General features: G+C 40.6%; 2 protein-coding genes across 2 annotated transcripts; both read left to right on the top strand.

Annotated features, from left to right (window-relative positions):
• The first annotated feature begins 1,711 nt into the window (after positions 1–1,711).
• Positions 1,712–6,915, top strand: LOC118094588 (vomeronasal type-2 receptor 26-like). Its single transcript, XM_060282043.2, has 4 exons — positions 1,712–2,512; positions 2,748–2,975; positions 5,227–5,353; positions 6,017–6,915. The coding sequence occupies exons 1-4, from the start codon at positions 1,712–1,714 to the stop codon at positions 6,913–6,915; spliced, it is 2,055 nt and encodes a 684-aa protein (XP_060138026.2).
• Positions 6,916–12,169: 5,254 nt separating this feature from the next.
• Positions 12,170–21,625, top strand: LOC118094589 (vomeronasal type-2 receptor 26-like). Its single transcript, XM_060282044.2, has 4 exons — positions 12,170–12,970; positions 13,832–14,059; positions 19,377–19,503; positions 20,727–21,625. The coding sequence occupies exons 1-4, from the start codon at positions 12,170–12,172 to the stop codon at positions 21,623–21,625; spliced, it is 2,055 nt and encodes a 684-aa protein (XP_060138027.2).
• The last annotated feature ends 748 nt before the right edge of the window (positions 21,626–22,373 follow it).

Below are 22,373 nucleotides of genomic sequence, written 5' to 3' on the forward strand. Positions count from 1 at the left end.
TGTCCAGAATTCCACATGAATACTACCAACCTGGTCATCTTATTATTGGCGGACTTGCTTCTCACCTCTTTACTTCTTTTGGCGAAGAAGACTTCAAGGAAAGGCTACCTATCCATCAACTTCTTGATATCTTGTAAATACTTCATGTGTTAAGTAAACAAATGATACGAAAACATCCCCCAGCTCTAACTGGGCTTATTCAAAAGCAAGTTCCACTGATTTCAGCGGAATTTACTTCTAGGCAGAAATGGTGGGGGGACTTTTGCATAGCTGAGGCGTTGGCTTGGAAGGAGGGAAATGGAGATGTGAATGAGGCTGCCTGTAGGTGTGCTCTCTTCTCCCCATATCCCACCAAATTTCTTCCAAGAAGAGTTTAATAAGCAGACCCACAGCTTAAACTTGCTTAGTTTGAGATGGAAAGTCCTTCTCTGTTTTGAATAATGAACTTCACCTCAGAAAGCCTGGTGTGAGGGGTCTTAGAACTCTACCTCAAAGGAGAAGTGAGCTTTTAAGAGTCCCAGGTGTTCTCATCCCAACTAGGCTAGATTTTTATGATGCTCCTAGTTATAAATGTGTCACAGATCTGAAAGTGATGAGAACTACTCCATTAAGCTTGGGTTTTTTGATCAGTACCTGTAGATATATGTATGTGTATGTTTTGTGCTTTCACATTTCACCAAATGTTGCAGTGCCGTGTTCCAGTCAAGCAATGTATACAAAATGCATATACTGGGGTAAAATGTCAAAAAATAAAATAAAATGCAAATATTAATGTATACAAGTGGAATGCAATGAATTCTTTAAGGGGAAACTGCTTTGCAGATATGTGTATGTTAGAGCAGAATTTGCATGAAAATGTTGAAGAATTGTCATGAGGTTGAAATTTCTATGAAAGAAAATTGCATAGCATATATCCCAAGTTACAGCATAAAATTCTCATTGCAGTATTTTGCCAAAGAACTACCAGCATATCCTGGCCTTGGTATTTGCTGTCAAGGAGATCAATGAGAACCCCAAGATCTTACCTAATATCACCTTAGGCTTCCACATCTATGACAGTTACTTCAATGAAAGGATGACCTACCGGGCTGCTCTGAACCTTCCCTCCACACTTATACCCAACTATAAGTGCAACATCCAGAAACATCTAATAGCAGTTATTGGGGGACTCGACTTTGATTCCTCGCTCCAAATGGCAAACATCTTGAGCATCTACAAGATTCCTCAGGTAAGATACTGCCTTGGGGATTTCACATTCATTCCCCATGATCATCTGACGATTTTATGTCTCTCTCCCACCCCCAGTATTAGTATTCATCCTAATACTTTCTTCCAAAAATCTGTAAGTGCTGGAACATGTGTTCTGAAGAAGCATATTCCTTATTACTCCTCCAGCACGATGGCATTGTAGATACGTAACTCCATTTTGTACAAATGTAGTGCAGTCCAGTATATTCTAAATATTATTTTTTGGTGTATAAGATATAGTTTATAATCTACAGACACATTTGTTACAGAAGCTAAAACATTGTCCCACTGTTCAGGTAAAATAGGAACTGGCTCATCTGCCCTTCTGTGTTTGCAGGCCCTCAAAGGACATATACAGTCTGTCCACTCTTACTGAATATGCACCTTTATTTTCTTTTAGCTCACTTATGGCTCCTTTACTCCAGAGGATGCTGGTCAAAGCCAATCCACTTCCAGCAATAGGATGGTGCCCAATGAAGCCCATCAGTACAGTGGGATTGTTGAGTTACTTCTGCATTTTGGTTGGACGTGGGTTGGGTTGCTTGCTGCAGGTAATGTCAGTGGAGAGAGATTTATTCACACCCTGAAAACTCTGCTTTCCCAGAAAGGCATTTGCTTGGCCTTCTCAGAGAGAACCGTGAAAACAGCATATTTGGCAGAGTATTACGCCATGTATTCCCAATGGATCCATATTTATCAAGTTATTATGAAAAATAAAGCCAAGGTTGTTGTTTTCTATGGAGAAACAGAGTCTATGCTTAGCTTGCGAATAATGGTAGCACTAGGAGCAATGGACAATGGAACCAAGACGTCTGAGGGCAAAGTGTGGATTCTGACAGCACAGCTGGATTTCACAGCACTGACCTTTCAAATGAACTGGGATATGCAAATCTTCCACGGTTCACTCTCCTTTAGAGTTCATTCAAATGTGGTACAAGGATTCAAAGCCTTTCTTCAGGTCCAAAATCCATTTGAGGCAAATGGAAATGGTTTTCTCAAGCAGTTTTGGGCACAAGTCTTTGTCTGTTTATTTCCAAACTCCAGTACAGAAGAGCAGACCAGTGACACCTGCACTGGAGAGGAGAAGCTGGAAGATCTCCCTTCATCTGGTTTTGAGATGAGCATAACAAGCCACAGCTACAGTGTCTATAATGCTGTCTATGCCGTAGCACATGCTCTACATGCCATGTTCTTGCCCAGGACCAAATTCAAGGCAGTAGTGGAAGGAGGAATGCAAGAGTTTCAGAAGCTGCAGCCTTGGCAGGTAAGGCCTATCACGCGGTACAATTTATTAGACATGGGCAGTGATATATAACCCTGGACATTTTCGAGCACTCAGTGCAGGATCATATCCACCCCCTTGCTATGTGAACACTCTCAGGAATGGACTGTGTTTGCATAGCACTACCTGCATGTGCTGACAGTCTGGAGGCATCCTGAGTGCCAATAAGGAGAGACATGAGCATTACTTTTTGATTTCTATTTCCTTTTCAATGCAGCTCCACCCCTTTCTTAGGAGTGTCTCCTTTAACAACTCTGCTGAAGAAATGATATCTTTCAGTGAGAACAGGATAGTAGAAGCTGGCTTTGATATTACCAATCTGGTCACTTTCCCAAATAACTCCTTCATGAGAGTCAAGGTTGGAAGAGTAGGTGTGGAGGCTACCCCTGGCCGGGAATTCACCCTTGATGACAACCAAATAGTGTGGCACAGAAGCTTTCACCAGGTGAGGCATAATTCCTACATCTATGAGAGATAGGGAAATAGAATGTTATTGTACTTGCAGGCCATCAGTCCAGCACATACCTGCCTTTCCAGCCGGAGTCAAAACATTTTCCTCTGCACTGCTTGAGAATAATAGAATAATGGAAGTCATCCTGGAAGTTATGTAGTCCAATCCCCAGTGATGCAGGAAGCTCAACATAAGATGAGCTTGCTGGATCAGGACCATGCCCAACAAGTCCAGGATAATGTAATGGCCTGTCTTGTTCAGTATCCGGACACGACACTTGGCTTTTGGCTTAGGCTCTTTCTGTCCCTGTGAACCACTTGAGTCTCTTGACAAAAAAAGGGTGTTTGTGGCTTGGAGATCAAATGCTGTTTGGTGAGAAGGAAGCAGGTGACATGGAGGTTTGTGGACAGCTGTTCTTTGTCACCAACTGTAGAATGAGGAAAGAGGTTTCTTAGATTGCGGGAGAATCAGCTCTTCCCAGGGATGCTCACCTGGCGTCTCCTTACATATCTTTAAGCACCAAGCTAAAAAATTCTTCCCAGGCCATGGGTAGATTAAACCATCTATGGCCTTTTAACCTGTTTTGTCTGTTTGTTTCATTTGTTATTGTTGTGCATTTTTGTATTTTTACAATATTTTATATTGTAAAGTGCCCTTGGATGGAGGGTGGTACAGAAAATAAATGAATGACTAAATGAATGAATGAATGAATGAATGAATAAATAAATAAATAAATAATATGGTTCCCAGAATGGCTAGAGAGATGCTTTGGGGAAACCCTGAGCAGAAGACCACTCTCCTCTTTTGTGGTTTACATCAACTGGTATTCAGCAACATACTGCCTATGACTATGGAGACATAACCTCTCTCAAGGCTAGGACTCATTGGTAGCTTCTCCTCCACTGATAGACTTATCCTCCAACTTAGTTGGTCTTTAAGGTGCTACTGAAGGAAATTTTTTATTTTACTTTGACCCAGACCAACACGGCTACCTACCTGTTATCCTCCATTAGGTTTTCTAATCCTCTGTTAAAGCCACCCAGCTTGGTGGCCTTCACCGCCTCCTTTTGGAGTGAGTTCCATAGTTTTAAATATACTGCATGAAGAAGCACTTTCTTTTACTTGTCCTGAATCTTCCGATAGACGTCATTGGAGGTCACTGAGTTTTAGTGTTATGAGAGAGGGATAAAAACTTTTCTTCATCCACCTCCTCATTTTCTTCTTCCTAGCATCACTTATCCCATGTTACTACCCACCTCACATCTTGATTGTTTCTAGAGAAGAGCTTAAATGGACCAGTTTGCAGCTAATTATGACTGGGCTTTCAGCAGTTTAATACCCTTTCAGGTTTTGCAGGAAGTAATTTTTCCTTCAAATATTACGTCTTTTCCCCAAGGCTGTTTCAAACCATTTGTCCCGGGAGGACCAGTTTTAGTTCCTTTCACTCCAAAAACAACAACACCCATCTAAGTTACCATAGCTTTGGCATTAGATTCTTTATAATTTTACTGAGACACCAAAGGCAAATTCAATTATTGGTGTGTGTAGTGTGCTTAAATTAGCCACTTGTATCCTAGGGAAAAAGGAACTGTGGGCTAGGGATGGAGGACAATTTCATATAGCAACAATTTAACGAAAACTGATTGACTTTGTATCTCTCAGATTGGTACACAGATGGAAGGATCATTAATTATCCTTCAGGTTTCACATTTCTGTGAATTTTGTGGTCTAGTTCTCAACTGAAAATGGACAAGATTGATTTGAAAAATACACATTGAAGTACAAAATATGTCTGAAGATGCAGCAATTAAGATAAAAAGCATGGCAGGAAGTGTGAAGGGGGCTTCTAAGAGCATTTGGCGGAACTCCTTTCAACTCTCATCATATTTGGGGATGAAGATAACAACACAGAGTTATAGGGAGGCTTCTAAGCATGTCCAGCCTTTTTAATACTTTCTGTTCAGTATGGGAAGGTTGGTGGTGAAACAAGTATTCCTTTTATGTATGGGGGAAGGGCTGGTGAAAATGAACCTCCAGTTCCCTTCCCAGTTTGAGCCTTCAGGCATTCTTTTTCACAGACGGTCAGTTTCAGCATTCTTTTTAAAAACTACTAATAGCAAAACAAATAGTTTGGCCCTCAGTAGTTTAGTGTCTTTCTACTACTGGCTGGGCAAAGAAAAATGTAACCCAAAGCATTAAAAATTTACGTGTGATAAAATGCTTGTGTGCTTATTAATATGAGCAGGTTCCACCCCTTTCTGAGTGTAACCCAAGTTGCCCTCCTGGTTCCAGCAAGGAAAAGAAGGAGGGGGAGCCATTCTGCTGCTATGATTGTGCTCCTTGTCCTCAAGGCAAGATTTCATCCCAGAAGGGTAAGAGACACGAGATATGTACTTTTCAAACATATGTCATGTTAGAAGTTGTTGGAAAAGTTAAGTAAATAGGTAAATAATGGCTATTTTGGCAGACCCTCCAAGTATCCCTATTTTCCAGGGACATTCCTGTTTCTGATTTGATCCCAGAATGTCCCACTTTTCTTTTGGATGTCCCTATTTTCATTGGAGAAATGTTGAAGGGTATGAAGTTATCTAACTCCTGAGCTGTCTGAAGGCAATCCTATATAGGGAGGGTTTTTTAATGTTTAATGTTTCATTATTATTATTATTATTATTATTATTATTATTATTATTATTATTATATATGTTGGAAGCTACCCAGAGTGGCTGGGGCAACCCAGTATGGGGTATAAATATTAAAATTATCATCATGGAATTGGACATCTCTATTTTCATCAGAGACACGTGGGAGGGTATGATATGGTGAGAATTTACTTCTAAACCACTAAATGCACAATGCATCTTATGGGGACATCCCAAAGAGCATAGGAAAGAGTTATCATGCAGTTATCATGCATCACTTTCAATCTGGTTTGTCTGGAAACACCTGGAAACACCTTTAACCCTAGCAGTTCCATACCAGCAGCATTGGAAGCTCTTCGACACATCTGAAATCTGAATGTATTATTTTCTCTCCAGACATGGATGACTGTGTTGCATGCCCTGAAGATCACTATCCAAACAGGGACCAATCACAATGCATTCCAAAGACCATCAGCTTCCTGTCTTTTAAAGAGCCTCTGGGGATGAGCTTAGCATTGTTTGCTCTTTCTCTCTCTCTCCTCACAGTGGTGGTCCTAGCCATCTTCATTAAACATCAGGACACACCCATTGTCAGAGCAAACAACCGGGACCTCACCTACACTCTCCTCATTTCACTCCTGCTCTGCTTTCTCTGCCCACTGATCTTCCTCAGCCCTCCAGAAAGAGTGAGCTGCCTGCTCCGACAAATGGCTTTTGGCCTTGTTTTCACAGTGACTGTTTCTTGTGTGCTGGCCAAAACTATCACAGTGGTTCTGGCCTTTGTGGCCACCAAACCAGGATCCAGAATGAGGAAGTGGGTGGGGAAAAGACTCGGAAGTGCCATTGTGTTTTCTTGTTCCCTTATCCAAGCGGGCATTTGCACTGTGTGGTTGGGAACCTCTCCCCCATTCCCTGATTCCGACATGCACTCTGTGATGAGGGAAATCATTCCAGGCTGCAATGAAGGGTCAGTTCCCCTGTTTTACTCTGTCCTGGGCTACATGGGTTTTTTAGCCATTATCAGCTTTGTTGTGGCCTTTTTTGCCAGGAAATTGCCTGAGAGCTTCAATGAGGCCAAATTCATCACCTTCAGCATGTTCTTGTTTTGTAGTGTTTGGATCTCCTTTGTTCCGGTCTACCTGAGCACCAAGGGGAAATACATGGTGGCTGTGGAGATCTTCTCCATCTTAGCCTCCAGTGCTGGCTTAATGGGTTCCATCTTTTCTCCAAAATGCTACATCATTGTGTTAAGACCAGATCTGAATAGCAAGGAGCAATTAATAAAAAGGAAGTAGTAAATTATCCTATCATCTCTGTTTTCCATTTTACCAGAATATGGATAATATATTCTCTTTCTCCATATCATATCATGTTGTATTTTATGTTTGGTATTGCCTGGCATTTTCTGGAAATCTTCAAAGATTTTTATTTATGTCCTTTGTTGCAGCTGAAACAAGTAACTGTTATGGATTGAGCTTTGGTTTTGGTCTTTGAGCAGGACATATAGCTAGAACCATTGGTTTTTCAATACTGGTTAGAGACTACTCTCCTTTCAACACATTGTAAAAAGAGAAAAACCCCAAAAGAATTATAATATGGCAGGAAAAATGCCGAAAATAAGAGATTGTCTTCAAAAATCTTCAACAGAAAAATCTTTTTCTTCTTATGGTTTGGGAAGGGGTGGAAGAAGGCTGGCGGGGCCACATGTTGGACCACTGTGCTTCAGCCAATCAGGCCTTAGGGCCTATTTCCCACAGACAAGAATGTGTTCATCCATGAAGCCATGCAGCTAAGTACGTGGATTTCTGTGCAGTCACTGTGTCCTTGATGCAAACATGCACCAGACACTCAGGTGGTAAGCTGCACTAATTGATGGCATGCAGTTATATCTATGAACATAAATGAATGGGGGACGGATCTAGTAAAGCTTTAGTCTGTGTCTATGTGTATAATATATAAACACATGTTCTGCTGCTGTGAGTACTCCATTCCTATTTTCAATCCTGGGAATTATTCCCTGATTAAATCTATTTTGTCTGACTGTTCTCATTATCTGTAAAGATAAAAAGAGATACTGTATTTTGAAGTGATTCTCAAGATTGGAGGTAGCCCCACCAGACTGGTGTTTGAGATCTAGGTGGTCTACGAGGACTATGAGATTTAGCAATATTAATAACAAATGGATACCATGTAACATCAAAATTATCCCATTTCTTTATACCCTCAATGATTCACGTATGTTGGGTCAAATGTTTATATGATGTTATGCCCCAAACAATTTTGTACCTCCCCTCCTTTGTGGGCACAGAACCACCACTTTCAAATATTAGCTAGTTCCAGCTATACTGTAGCCAGTAACACAACGTAATAATCCTCTATATTGAATTCCACGACCATTGCCACTTCCAACTGAGAAGAGGGCTAGAATCTGATATAAGTAAAGGATTTGGCTGATAATTTTTATTCTTGTTATGTTATTCACCCTATCCCACCGACTGTTTTCTTTTTACTCTGTTTAGGTCTGTAACTTCACAATAAATAATTCGATCCTGTGAAGGGAGTGTAATCCCTTTCTCCTCCACCCTGCCCCCTCCCCAGCTCCAAGTGCAAAACCTTGGAAATTACACCTCTTTTGGTTGCACATATATTATTTATGTGCATTTAAATGTGTGCGTTAAGAGGTAAATTAAAGTGTCTCCATTAGAAATCAATAGCCATGGAAGAACCTGCTAATTTCTATTTTACCAGTTTCTCATTTTGCCTATCTTAAATTCAGTTCTCCACATTTTGGCAACGAATTGTAATTCTTTTTTTATTTAAAAATATCCTCATGAAAATTCTTAGCCAGGCCTGTGATTCATCTAGTAATGGAGAAAATGCTCCCAATCTCAATATGCATTGGCTTAGAATAAACCAAGCAATTTTCCCTTCCTCCTACAAAATAAAAAAATTGCTCAGCTGATCCCAAGTCAACTGAAACAAATTGAGTCCCCACCATTTACCTGAAAGTCTTCAAGACCACTTCCCCCATCTAAGCCTGCTCTTCAATCTATGGGATAACCAGCCTTCATATAACCAATGTGCTTAAGTCTAATTAACACATGACAGGATTACCTGCCTTGGCAGGTTTAGCTCACTTTCGGAGGGGCCAGGCAATGAGGCCTGTTGTTTTCCTCCAGTGTACCTGAGAAACACAACATGTGATGTCTAAGATGGTTGCTCCAAGCTCAGACCACATGGCACTCACAAGCCTCTCTTGCATTCCTATACCAATAATTTGGAACCTTCATCACCATAACCAAGCCAAGTTTTTCTGCCTTTTTTTTTGACTGATGTATGGAAAAACACATGAACTTGACCTTTGAAGAGTTTGTAAGTAAACCAGTTCTTAACCTACCAGATGTGTGGTCTTTTTGTATGCTAAGGGAAAAGTGGTTTTTGAAACATACAAGGTCATATTTTAAAGGTCTAACAGCCTATATTTCCATGCTTTACTTTGCTACATAATTCGTGATTTAAAATCTCTGCTGGGGTTCTCCCATCCAAACCTGGGTTTTGGCATACAGGGAATTTTTATAACTATTTTTCCTTGCCACCAACACAAACCATCTACCAAACTCCGTCCCGTTCACCATCTTTTTGTTTTGTATTGGTATAATTGTGACTAAACTAATAAACAAATGGTCAGGTCGGAAATGTAAGCACGTTAGATTAATCATTTGCACTGGTCAGATGAAGCATTTCAGCATTGATAACAGACTGACTGAAGAAGAATTGAAGAAGTATGTGTATGGAAATGCAGAAGAATTTTGTTACTATAAGGAACCAGAAGAGGTAATGGAGGGAAGCCATGAGGTCTAAAGAACCTCAAAGATAAGGTTTTGAAATCTTTTCATGAATGGGGATGGGGGGATATTTTTTTTTGTTTTCTGTAGTTAATTGTGGAAATTAATTGTGAATAAACCAAAAAAAATTATTTACAAAAAATATGCTGTATAGCAAATGAATAGAAACCACGTACGGTAACATCAAAATCATTCCTTTTCTCTATACCCTCCATGACTCGCCTATGTTGGGTCAAATGTTCAGATAATCCAGTGTCCCACCAAAATTGTACCATCCCGTTTTTCTGGGATATTGAATTCCATGATCATTACCACTTCTGATTGAGTGCTAGAATCAGATCTAAGCAGAGAATTTGGCTGGTGATTTTTATTCTTTGTATGTTGTTCCTCAGCCCACCAACTCATTCATAACTTCTGTATTTTAATATATCATGTTGTGTATCGTAGCTTGCTTTAAATATTTTAAATGTTCCTGATATTTTATATCCTTTATTTATTACAACCCACCTTAATGTGTATATTATAAAATTTTACTTGTACCATTTTTGTTTTTATTCTGTTCAGGTCTATGACAACATGTTTTTGCCAGTTGTTCAATTTTCCTGATGTAAAGAGACCTAGTTATTATCTCACCTGTAATTATCAGTCTTGTCATAAATAAATCTCCCTTGGATAATGTCTCAATGGATTCCAAGAGAATACCAGCCAAAGTCTAAAGAGACATATAAAAACCCCTTTGTGCTAGTCTAAGCAAGGGAGAGGTGATAGGCAGAGAAAGGATTTCTGCTTCTCTTTTGGTCGAGTTGCAAAATAGGATTTTAATCTGTGAATTGTTAGAGAAGTGCAGAATATTGAATATACGTTCTAGATGGAAATGAGCATTTCTGATAAGAAATAGTATTTGCCTCAGTATGCTGTTGTTTATTGTGCCTCTTCTCTTTCATCTGCCACGTATGGTGTGCAAACATACCACTAGTTGCGCCATCCATGATCTGTCCAGAATTCCACATGAATACTACCAACCAGGTCATCTTATTCTTGGCGGACTTGCTTCTCACCTCTTTACTTCTTTTGGCGAAGAAGACTTCAAGGAAAGGCTACCTATCCATCAACTTCTTGATATCTTGTAAATACTTCATGTGTTAAGTAAACAAATGATACAAAAACATCCCCCAGCTCTAACTGGGCTTATTCAAAAGCAAGTTCCACTGATTTCAGCGGAATTTACTTCTAGGCAGAAATGGTGGGGGGACTTTTGCATAGCTGAGGCGTTGGCTTGGAAGGAGGGAAATGGAGATCTGAATGAGGCTGCCTGTAGGTGTGCTCTCTTCTCCCCATATCCCACCAAATTTCTTCCAAGAAGAGTTTAATAAGCAGACCCACAGCTTAAACTTGCTTAGTTTGAGATGGAAAGTCCTTCTCTGTTTTGAATAATGAACTTCACCTCAGAGTGCCTGGTGTGAGGGGTCTTAGAACTCTACCTCAAAGGGGAAGTGAGCTTTTAAGAGTCCCAGGTGTTCTCATCCCAACTAGGCTAGATTTTTATGATGCTCCTAGTTGTAAATGTGTCACAGATCTGAAAGTGATGAGAACTACTCCATTAAGCTAGGGTTTTTTGATCAGTACCTGTAGATATATGTATGTGTATGTTTTGTGCTTTCACATTTCACCAAATGTTGCAGTGCCGTGTTCCAGTCAAGCAATGTATACAAAATGCATATACTGGGGTAAAATGTCAAAAAATAAAATAAAATGCAAATATTAATGTATACAAGTGGAATGCAATGAATTCTTTAAGGGGAAACTGCTTTGCAGATATGTGTATGTTAGAGCAGAATTTGCATGAAAATGTTGAAGAATTGTCATGAGGTTGAAATTTCTATGAAAGAAAATTGCATAGCATATATCCCAAGTTACAGCATAAAATTCTCATTGCAGTATTTTGCCAAAGAACTACCAGCATATCCTGGCCTTGGTATTTGCTGTCAAGGAGATCAATGAGAACCCCAAGATCTTACCTAATATCACCTTAGGCTTCCACATCTATGACAGTTACTTCAATGAAAGGATGACCTACCGGGCTGCTCTGAACCTTCCCTCCACACTTATACCCAACTATAAGTGCAACATCCAGAAACATCTAATAGCAGTTATTGGGGGACTCGACTTTGATTCCTCGCTCCAAATGGCAAACATCTTGAGCATCTACAAGATTCCTCAGGTAAGATACTGCCTTGGGGATTTCACATTCATTCCCCATGATCATCTGACGATTTTATGTCTCTCTCCCACCCCCAGTATTAGTATTCATCCTAATACTTTCTTCCAAAAATCTGTAAGTGCTGGAACATGTGTTCTGAAGAAGCATATTCCTTATTACTCCTCCAGCACGATGGCATTGTAGATACGTAACTCCATTTTGTACAAATGTAGTGCAGTCCAGTATATTCTAAATATTATTTTTTGGTGTATAAGAAATAGTTTATAATCTACAGACACATTTGTTACAGAAGCTAAAACATTGTCCCACTGTTCAGGTAAAATAGGAACTGGCTCATCTGCCCTTCTGTGTTTGCAGGCCCTCAAAGGACATATACAGTCTGTCCACTCTTACTGAATATGCACCTTTATTTTCTTTTAGCTCACTTATGGCTCCTTTACTCCAGAGGATGCTGGTCAAAGCCAATCCACTTCCAGCTATAGGATGGTGCCTAATGAAGCCCATCAGTACAGTGGGATTGTTGAGTTACTTCTGCATTTTGGTTGGACGTGGGTTGGGTTGCTTGCTGCAGGTAATGTCAGTGGAGAGAGATTTATTCACACCCTGAAAACTCTGCTTTCCCAGAAAGGCATTTGCTTGGCCTTCTCAGAGAGAACCGTGAAAACAGCATATTTGGCAGAGTATTACGCCATGTATTCCCAATGGATCCATATTTATCAAGTTATTATGGAAAATAAAGCCAAGGTCGTTGTTGTCTATGGAGAAACAGAGTCCATGCTTAGCTTGCGAATAATGGTAGCACTAGGTGCAATGGACAATGGAACCAAGACACAAGAGGGCAAGGTGTGGATTCTGACAGCACAGCTGGATTTCACAGCATTAACCTATCAAATGAGCTGGGATATGCAAATCTTCCAGGGTTCCCTCTCCTTTGCAGTTCATTCAAATGTGGTACAAGGATTCAAAACCTTTCTTCAGGTGCAAAATCCATTTGAGGCAAATAGAAATGGTTTTCTCAAGCAGTTTTGGGCACAAGTCTTTATCTGTTCATTTCCAAACTCCAGTACAGAAGAGCAGACCAGTGACACCTGCACTGGGGAGGAGAAGCTGGAAAATCTCCCTTCATCTGGTTTTGAGATGAGCATAACAAGCCACAGCTACAGTGTCTATAATGCTGTCTATGCCGTAGCACATGCTCTACATGCCATGTTCTTGCCCAGGACCAAATTCAAGGCAGTGGTGGAAGGAGGAATGCAAGAGTTTCAGAAGCTGCAGCCTTGGCAGGTAAGGCCTATCACGCGGTACAATTTATTAGACATGGGCAGTGATATATAACCCTGGACATTTTCGAGCACTCAGTGCAGGATCATATCCACCCCTTTACTTGCGTGCAGAGAAGCTGTGCTGCTCCTTCACACGCAGTTTCTCTGCACACAAGTTAAGGGGCCGATTTGATCCTACACTGAGAGGAGAAGTGAGAGTTGGCAGAGAGAGGCAGACAAAGCTGAAAAAAAATGCAGCTGTGGCTGAGGAAAGGAGATGGGAAAGATTGGGCACAGCCCCTAAAATGGCTGTCCATGACCAGCAAAAAAAGGGTATTTTTTTAAACATTTACTTACTTACATATATACTTACTTACTTACTTTCTTATTTACGGTACTTAGTACGTACTTTCTGAAATCGTTAATTGAAGTCATCTTTGTTAGAAATCCTGGGAAGCCAAGTTTTTTGGCAAGTACTCTTTGGTGAGAGAACCCCAGCAGAGATTTAACATGGCAAAGTAAAAGTGTGGAGATCTAGATTGTAAAACTGTAAACATGTCCTTTCCACTAAACCCCCAAACACTCCATGTCCCTAGCACAAAGATGGACCACACATTTAGTAAGTTACAACAATCAAAGATCAGATTCATGTGCTTTTCTATATTCAGTAGCAGTCACAAAATGGTAAAAGTTCCTAAACTACTGGTATAGAAACATTAGATTCAGACAATGGAAATCGTCAGCTTGTTATGCGAACACTCTCAGGAATGGACTGTGTTTGCATAGTACTACCTGCATGTGCTGACAGTCTGGAGGCATCCTGAGTGCCAATAAGGAGAGACATGAGCATTACTTTTTGATTTCTATTTCCCTTTCAATGCAGCTCCACCCCTTTCTTAGGAGTGTCTCCTTTAACAACTCTGCTGAAGAAATGGTATCTTTCAGTGAGAACAGGATAGTAGAAGCTGGCTTTGATATTACCAATCTGGTCACTTTCCCAAATAACTCCTTCATGAGAGTCAAGGTTGGAAGAGTAGGTGTGGAGGCTGCCCCAGGTCAGGAATTCACCCTTGATGACAACCAAATAGTGTGGCACAGAAGCTTTCACCAGGTGAGGCATAATTCCTACATCTATGAGAGATAGGGAAATAGAACGTTATTGTACTTGCAGGCCATCAGTCCAGCACATACCTGCCTTTCCAGCCGGAGTCAAAACATTTTCCTCTGCACTGCTTGAGAATAATAGAATAATGGAAGTCATCCTGGAAGTTATGTAGTCCAATCCCCGGTGATGCAGGAAGCTCAACATAAGATGAACTTGCTGGATCAGGACCATACCCAACAAGTCCAGGATAATGCCAATGGCCTGTCTTGTTCAGTATCTGGACATGGCACTTGGCTGTTGGCTTAGGCTCTTTCTGTCCCTGTGAACCACTTGAGTCTCTTGACAAAAAAAGGGTGTTTGTGGCTTGGAGATCAAATGCTGTTTGGTGAGAAGGAAGCAGGTGACATGGAGGTTTGTGGACAGCTGTTCTTTGTCACCAACTGTAGAATGAGGAAAGAGGTTTCTTAGATTGCGAGAGAATCAGCTCTTCCCAGGGACGCTCACCTGGCGTCTCCTTACATATCTTTAAGCACCAAGTAAAAACATTCCTCCCAGGCCATGGGTAGATTAAACCATCTATGGCCTTTTAACCTGTTTTGTTTGTTTGTTTCATTTGTTATTACTGGTATGTTGTGCATTTTTGTATTTTTAAACAAAAAAAAAAGGATTTTATATTGTAAAGTGCCCTTGGATGGAGGGTCGTACAGAAAATAAATGAATGACTGAATAAATAAAAATATGGTTCTCAGAATGGCCAGAGAGGTGCTTGTGGGAAACCCTGAGCAGAAGACCACTCTCCTCTTCTGTGGTTTCCATCAACTGGTATTCAGCAGCATACTGCCTATGACAAAGGAGACATAACCTCCCTCAAGGCTAGGACCCATTGATAGCTTCTACTCCACTGATAGACATCCTCCCAGGCGCGGTGCTAGGGCTTTTTGCGCCCTAAGCAAAACACTTTCTGGCGCCCCCCGGGCGCATGCGTCATGATGCACGCACGCCCCAGCGGCCACCTCGCTGCGCCTCTCACCTGTTCAGTTGAGGCGGCCCCAGGCTGCCGCTCCTTGTGCGAAGCTTCGGAGGTGTGCGGGGATCGCTGGGAGTGTGAGCCTGGGGCCGGGGCTGCCTCCTCCCGCTCTCTGCTCCACTGCAGCCTGCAAGACCCTGCTGATTATGCTGGCTGGCGGGCCCCGCTCGTCCTTCTGCTGCTGCCGCTTCTCTGCCGCTCCCCGCGCACCTCCGGAACTTCTCGCTGGGAGTGCAAGCCTGGGGCCGCCTCGCCCGCCTTTCAGCTGTTCAGAGGAGGCGGCCCCAGGCCCGCGCTCCCCACGCGCCTCCGGATAGCGGCCTGAGGCAGCACCGGCGGGTGGCGGTGGGCGGCCTGGTCAGCGCCCCCTCCTAGTTTGCCTTAATGGAAGCGCCGGGGCTGTATCCTCCATTAGTTTTTCTAATTCTCTGTTAAAGCCATCCAGCTTGGTGGCCTTCACCGCCTCCTTTTGGAGTGAGTTCCATAGTTTTAAATATACTGCATGAAGAAGCACTTTCTTTTACTTGTCCTGAATCTTCCGATAGACGTCACTGGAAGTCACTGAGTTCTAGTGTTATGAGAGAGGGATAAAAACTTTTCTTCATCCTTGAAGTACCAAAAATTAGTGAATGGAATATTAGAAAAGGGGGTAGTCCCAAAGACGTGGCAGGAAGCATTTGTAACCTTAATCCCAAAGGGGGGAAGGAAGAGGTAGGAAATTATAGGCCAATATCATTGTTAAATGTTGATTATAAAATCTTTGCGGATATTCTAGCTACTAGAATTAAAGGAATATTAAACAGAATCATAGGGCAGGAACAACAGGGTTTTTTACCCCAAAGGAAGATGTATAATGACATAAGAGTTCTCCTGAACCTATTTGAATATATAGATTGGAGCCCCAGTAAAAAAACTGCGTTCATTTTTCTGGACGCTGAAAAGGCTTTTGATAATTTAGAGTGAGGATTTATGAAAGGCGCCCTAGGTAAATTGGGAATAAGGGGTAAATTTATGGAAGCAATTAAGGCAATCTATAACCAACAGTCGGCCAGACTAATCATTAATGGGAAATGATCAGAGGAATTCGGAATATCCAAGGAACTCGCCAAGGATGCCCCCTATCACCGCTATTGTTCATTGCGGCTTTGGAATTTTTGATTTGTGATATAAAGAACGATGAAGAACTTAAAGGCATCTCAGTGGGGGGAAGGATCTTTAAATTAAGGGCATTTGCCGATGATATTATTATAATGATGGAAGACCCAATTGAGGGAATGAATAAATTGGAACAGAAATTGTTAAATTATGGAGAATCAGCTGGCTTCAAAGTAAATGGGAAAAAAACCAAAATAATGACAAAAAAGTTGAGGAAAGATGAATTGAATAAATTGAAGAATATTATTGAGTGGGAAATAACGAATAAAATAAAATATCTAGGAATAATAATAACACCCAATAATGTTAATTTATTTGAGGACAATTATATTAAAACATGGAAGGGGATTAGAGAGGATTTGGACAAATGGGGAGGATTAAATTTGACATTTTCAGGGAGAATAGCGATGATTAAAATGATGGTATTACCCAAAATATTGTTTTTATTCCAAATGATACCAATCAGAATTAAAAAAGAGACATTTGACACATGGCAAAAGGATATTAGTAGGTTTATTTGGCAAAAGAAAAAAGCAAGGGTTCAATTCAGGTTGCTGACAGATGCCAAAGAGAGGGGAGGCTGGGGGGTTCCCAACTTGAAGATTTATCATGCGGCGGCGTGTATATGCTGGATGAGGGAGTGGTTCTTGCTTGAAGATCAGGATTTGCTTAAGCTGGAAGGGTTCAGGAATGCAGGGGGTTGGCATTCGTATCTGTTAAAAGAAAAAACAGGAGATTATAATACCTTCTCCGATCACATTTTCAAAAAATCTTTGTATAATACATGGAATGAATATAAGGAATTATTAGAACCAAAAGTCCCGTGGTGGGCCTCACCTTTGCAGATGTCTTCAATGAGTAAGGAACCTAAAGGCGGGAGGTGGGTAACATATAAAGAATTGGTAGATAAAGTGAATGACCAGTATGTACTAAAACCATATCACCAAATAGAGCAATTTTGTTTGAGCTGGTTTCATTATTGTCAGGTTCAAAGTATTTTTAGTAAACATAAAGTGGTTGGCTTCGTAGAAAATAGATCAAAATTTCAAGAATTATTATTAGACAATCCCAGGAAATCTTTGGCCAAAATCTATAAATTCTTACTCGAATGGGATATGAAAGACGAGGTGGTTAAGCACGTCATGATCAGATGGGCACAAGATGTTGGAAGAACGATCTATAGCGTTCAGTGGGACAAATTGTGGGGGGAGGACCTAAATTTTATGGCCTGCATGGGAATAAGAGAAAACATGTGGAAAATGGTATTCAGGTGGCACCCGACACCGGCCAGATTAGCTAAAATATATAAAAAGGAGGCGGATACATGCTGGAAGTGCAATGTAAGAACAGGAGATTATCTCCAGTGCTGGTGGAGCTGTAATAAAGTGAGCATATTTTGGAATGAGGTATATGAGAAAATGAACAGAATGTTAAAGTGGACATTTGAAAAGAAACCGGAGATCTTCCTTCTAAGCTTAATACCGGAGAACACCCCTAAGGATAGGAGAAACATCCTCCTGTACGCATGTGCAGCGGCCAGAATGGTGCTAGCAAAAAAATGGAAAGGAGACAAAGTTCCATCAGTTCAAGATTGGCACCTAAAATTGGTAGAGTATATGAATTTAGCTAGAATCACAGCAATAATCAGGAAAACACCCAAACAGAAAATAAAAACGGAATGGAATTATGTGGTAGATTATTTTCATAAAGAAGGAGTGAGTTCAAGATGGGCGATTTGTCTAGATTAGCACCAACAAGTTATTAGACAGTTAATTAAAATCAAGGAAGATAGATGCTAATACATATATATATATATATATATATATATATATATATATATACAAACATATCCGAGGAATATCTATAAATAGTGAAGGAATATATCTGGAAGTTCTTTTTATTTTATTATACCGTCTTTTTACTGTAACTCTTTTTTTTGTTGTATTTTGTGTGTTTTGTATTTTACGTTCAGTTCTTGTTTTTGTTATCTTATGTACTGTTTCTGTTATTTTTTGTATTTATATGGATTTTATTTCTTAAAAGAAGTAATAAAGATGTTTTTAAAATTTAAAAAAATAAAAATAAAAACTTTTCTTCATCCACCTCCTCATTTTCTTCTTCCTAGCATCACTTATCCCATGTTACTACCCACCTCACATCTTGATTGTTTCTAGAGAAGAGCTTAAATGGACCAGTTTGCAGCTAATTATGACTGGGCTTTCAGCAGTTTAATACCCTTTCAGGTTTTGCAGGAAGTAATTTTTCCTTCAAATATTACGTCTTTTCCCCAAGGCTGTTTCAAACCATTTGTCCCGGGAGGACCAGTTTTAGTTCCTTTCACTCCAAAAACAACAACACCCATCTAAGTTACCATAGCTTTGGCATTAGATTCTTTATAATTTTACTGAGACACCAAAGGCAAATTCAATTATTGGTGTGTGTAGTGTGCTTAAATTAGCCACTTGTATCCTAAGGAAAAAGGAACTGTGGGCTAGGGATGGAGGACAATTTCATATAGCAACAATTTAACGAAAACTGATTGACTTTGTATCTCTCAGATTGGTACACAGATGGAAGGATCATTAATTATCCTTCAGGTTTCACATTTCTCTGATTTTTGTGGTCTAGTTCTCAACTGAAAATGGACAAGATTGATTTGAAAAATATACATTGAAGTACAAAATATGTCTGGAGATACATGAATTAAGATAAAAAGCATGGCAGGAAGTGTGAAGGGGGCTTCTAAGAGCATTTGGCGGAACTCCTTTCAAGTCTCATCATATTTGGGGATGAAGATAACAACACAGAGTTATAGGGAGGCTTCTAAGCATGTCCAGCCTTTTTAATACTTTCTGTTCAGTATGGGAAGGTTGGTGGTGAAACAAGTATTCCTTTTATGTATGGGGGAAGGGCTGGTGAAAATGAACCTCCACTTCCCTTCCCAGTTTGAGCCTTCAGGCATTCTTTTTCACAGACGGTCAGTTTCAGCATTCTTTTTAAAAACTACAAATAGCAAAACAAATAGTTTGGCCCTCAGTAGTTTAGTGTCTTTCTACTACTGGCTGGGCAAAGAAAAATGTTACCCAAATCATTAAAAATTTACGTGTGATAAAATGCTTGTGTGCTTATTAATATGAGCAGGTTCCACCCCTTTCTGAGTGTAACCCAAGTTGCCCTCCTGGTTCCAGCAAGGAAAAGAAGGAGGGGGAGCCATTCTGCTGCTATGATTGTGCTCCTTGTCCTCAAGGCAAGATTTCATCCCAGAAGGGTAAGAGACACGAGATATGTACTTTTCAAACATATGTCATGTTAGAAGTTGTTGGAAAAGTTAAGTAAATAGGTAGATAATGGCTATTTTTGGAAGACCCTCCAAGTGTCCCTATTTTCCAGGGACATTCCTGTTTATGATTCGATCCCAGAATGTCCCATTTTTCTTTAGGATGTCCCTATTTTCATTGGAGAAATGTTGAAGGGTATGAAGTTATCCAACCCCTGAGCAGTCTGAAGGCAATCTTATACAGTGGTGCCTCGCTAGACGAATTTAATTCATCCCACGGGTCTTTTCTTATAACGAAAAAATTTGTCTAGCGAGTCCCATAGGAATGCATTGAATTTTTTTGAATTGTTTTTTGCCCATAGGAACGCATTAATTGAATTTCAATGCATTCCTATGGGAAACCGCGATTCGCTAGACGAAAATGCATTCGTCTAGCGAAGCAACCTCCGCTCGAAAAATCCTTTCGTTAAGCGGAAATTTGGTTAAGCAGGGCGTTCGTTAAGCGAGGCACCACTGTATAGGGATGGTTTTTTAAAAAAATGTTTAATGTTTTATTATTATTTTTATATATGTTGGAAGCTACCCAGAGTGGCTGGGGCAACCCAGTATGGGGTATAAATAGTGAAATTATCACCATGGAATGGGACATCTGTATTTTCATCAGAGACATGTGGGAGGGTATGATATGGTGAGAATTTACTTCTAAACCACTAAATGCACAATGTATCATATGGGGACACCCCAAAGAGCATAGGAAACAGTGCTGAGGTGGAGTTCTCATGCATCGCTTTCAATCTGGTATGTCTGGAAACACCTGGAAACACCTTTAACCCTAGCAGTTCCATACCAGCAGCATTGGAAGCTCTTTGACACATCTGAAATCTAAAAAAATTCCTTCAGTAGCACCTTAAAGACCAACTAAGTTTTTATTTTGGTATGAGCTTTCGTGTGCATGCACACTTCTTCAGATACCTGCATGCACACGAAAGCTCATACCAAAATAAAAACTTAGTTGGTCTGAAATCTGAATGTATTATTTTCTCTCCAGACATGGATGACTGTGTTGCATGCCCTGAAGATCACTATCCAAACAGGGACCAATCACAATTGATTGCTACTGAAGGAATTTTTTTATTTTACTTCGACCCAGACCAACACGGCTACCTACCTGTAACCAGAACATCTGAAATCTGAATGTATTATTTTCTCTCCAGACATGGATGACTGTGTTGCATGCCCTGAAGATCACTATCCAAACAGGGACCAATCACAATGCATTCCAAAGACCATCAGCTTCCTGTCTTTTAAAGAGCCTCTGGGGATGAGCTTAGCATTGTTTGCTCTTTCTCTCTCTCTCCTCACAGTGGTGGTCCTAGCCATCTTCATTAAACATCAGGACACACCCATTGTCAGAGCAAACAACCGGGACCTCACCTACACTCTCCTCATTTCACTCCTGCTCTGCTTTCTCTGCCCACTGATCTTCCTCAGCCCTCCAGAAAGAGTGAGCTGCCTGCTCCGACAAATGGCTTTTGGCCTTGTTTTCACAGTGACTGTTTCTTGTGTGCTGGCCAAAACTATCACAGTGGTTCTGGCCTTTGTGGCCACCAAACCTGGATCCAGAATGAGGAAGTGGGTGGGGAAAAGACTCGGAAGCGCCATTGTGTTTTCTTGTTCCCTTATCCAAGCGGGCATTTGCACTGTGTGGTTGGGAACCTCTCCCCCATTCCCTGATTCCGACATGCACTCTGTGATGAGAGAAATCATTCCAGGCTGCAATGAAGGGTCAGTTCCCCTGTTTTACTCTGTCCTGGGCTACATGGGTTTTTTAGCCATTGTCAGCTTTGTAGTGGCATTTTTTGCCAGGAAACTGCCTGAGAGCTTCAATGAGGCCAAATTCATCACCTTCAGCATGTTCTTGTTTTGTAGTGTTTGGATCTCCTTTGTTCCGGTCTACCTGAGCACCAAGGGGAAATACATGGTGGCTGTGGAGATCTTCTCCATCTTGGCCTCCAGTGCTGGTTTACTGGGTTCCATCTTTTTCCCCAAATGCTACATCATTTTATTGAGGCCTGAGCTGAACAGCAAGGAGCAATTAATAAAAAGGAAGTAGTAAATTATCCTATCATCTCTGTTTTCCATTTTACCAGAATATGGATAATATATTCTCTTTCTCCACATCATATCATGTTGTATTTTATGTTTGGTATTGCCTGGTATTTTCTGGAAATCTTCAAAGATTTTTATTTATGTCCTTTATTGCAGCTGAAACAAGTAACTGTTATGGATTGAGCTTTGGTTTTGGTCTTTGAGCAGGACATATAGCTAGAGCCATTGGTTTTTCAATACTGGTTAGAGACTGCTCTCCTTTCAACACATTGTAAAAAGAGAAAAACCCCAAAGAGAATTAAAATAATGGCAGGAAAAATGCCGAAAATAAGAGATTGTCTTCAAAAATCTTCCAACGGAAAAATCTTTTTCTTCTTATGGTTTGGGATGGGGTGGAAGAAGGCTGGCGTGGCCGCACGTTGGACCACTGTGCTTAAGCCAATCAGGCCTTAGGGCCTATTTCCCACAGACAAGAATGTGTTCATCCTTGAACCCATGCAGCTAAGTACGTGGATTTCTGTGCAGTCACTGTGACCTTGATGCAAACATGCACCAGACACTCAGGTGGTAAGCTGCACGAATTGATGGCATGCAGGTATATCTATGAGGTAAATTAAAGTGTCTTCATTAGAAGTCAATAGCCATGGAAGAACCTGCTAATCTCTATTTTCCCAATCTCTCATTTTGCCTATCTTAAATTCAGTTATCCACATTTTGGCAATGATTTGTAATTCTTTTTTTATTTAAAAATA

Source organism: Zootoca vivipara, chromosome 12, assembly GCF_965207765.1.
Source record: "Zootoca vivipara chromosome 12, rZooViv2.hap1.1, whole genome shotgun sequence".
Lineage (NCBI taxonomy): Eukaryota > Metazoa > Chordata > Lepidosauria > Squamata > Lacertidae > Zootoca > Zootoca vivipara.

Excerpts from the sequence above, each read along its gene's own strand:
- LOC118094589 (XM_060282044.2), top strand. The coding sequence starts at position 12,170 with ATGGTGCCTAATGAAGCCCATCAGTACAGTGGGATTGTTGAGTTACTT. Across the intron at positions 14,060-19,376 it reads GGCACAGAAGCTTTCACCAG|GTTCCACCCCTTTCTGAGTG; the intron begins GTGAGGCATAAT and ends TAATATGAGCAG. Across the intron at positions 19,504-20,726 it reads CAAGATTTCATCCCAGAAGG|ACATGGATGACTGTGTTGCA; the intron begins GTAAGAGACACG and ends TTTTCTCTCCAG.
- LOC118094588 (XM_060282043.2), top strand. The coding sequence starts at position 1,712 with ATGGTGCCCAATGAAGCCCATCAGTACAGTGGGATTGTTGAGTTACTT. Across the intron at positions 2,513-2,747 it reads AGAAGCTGCAGCCTTGGCAG|CTCCACCCCTTTCTTAGGAG; the intron begins GTAAGGCCTATC and ends TTTTCAATGCAG. Across the intron at positions 5,354-6,016 it reads CAAGATTTCATCCCAGAAGG|ACATGGATGACTGTGTTGCA; the intron begins GTAAGAGACACG and ends TTTTCTCTCCAG.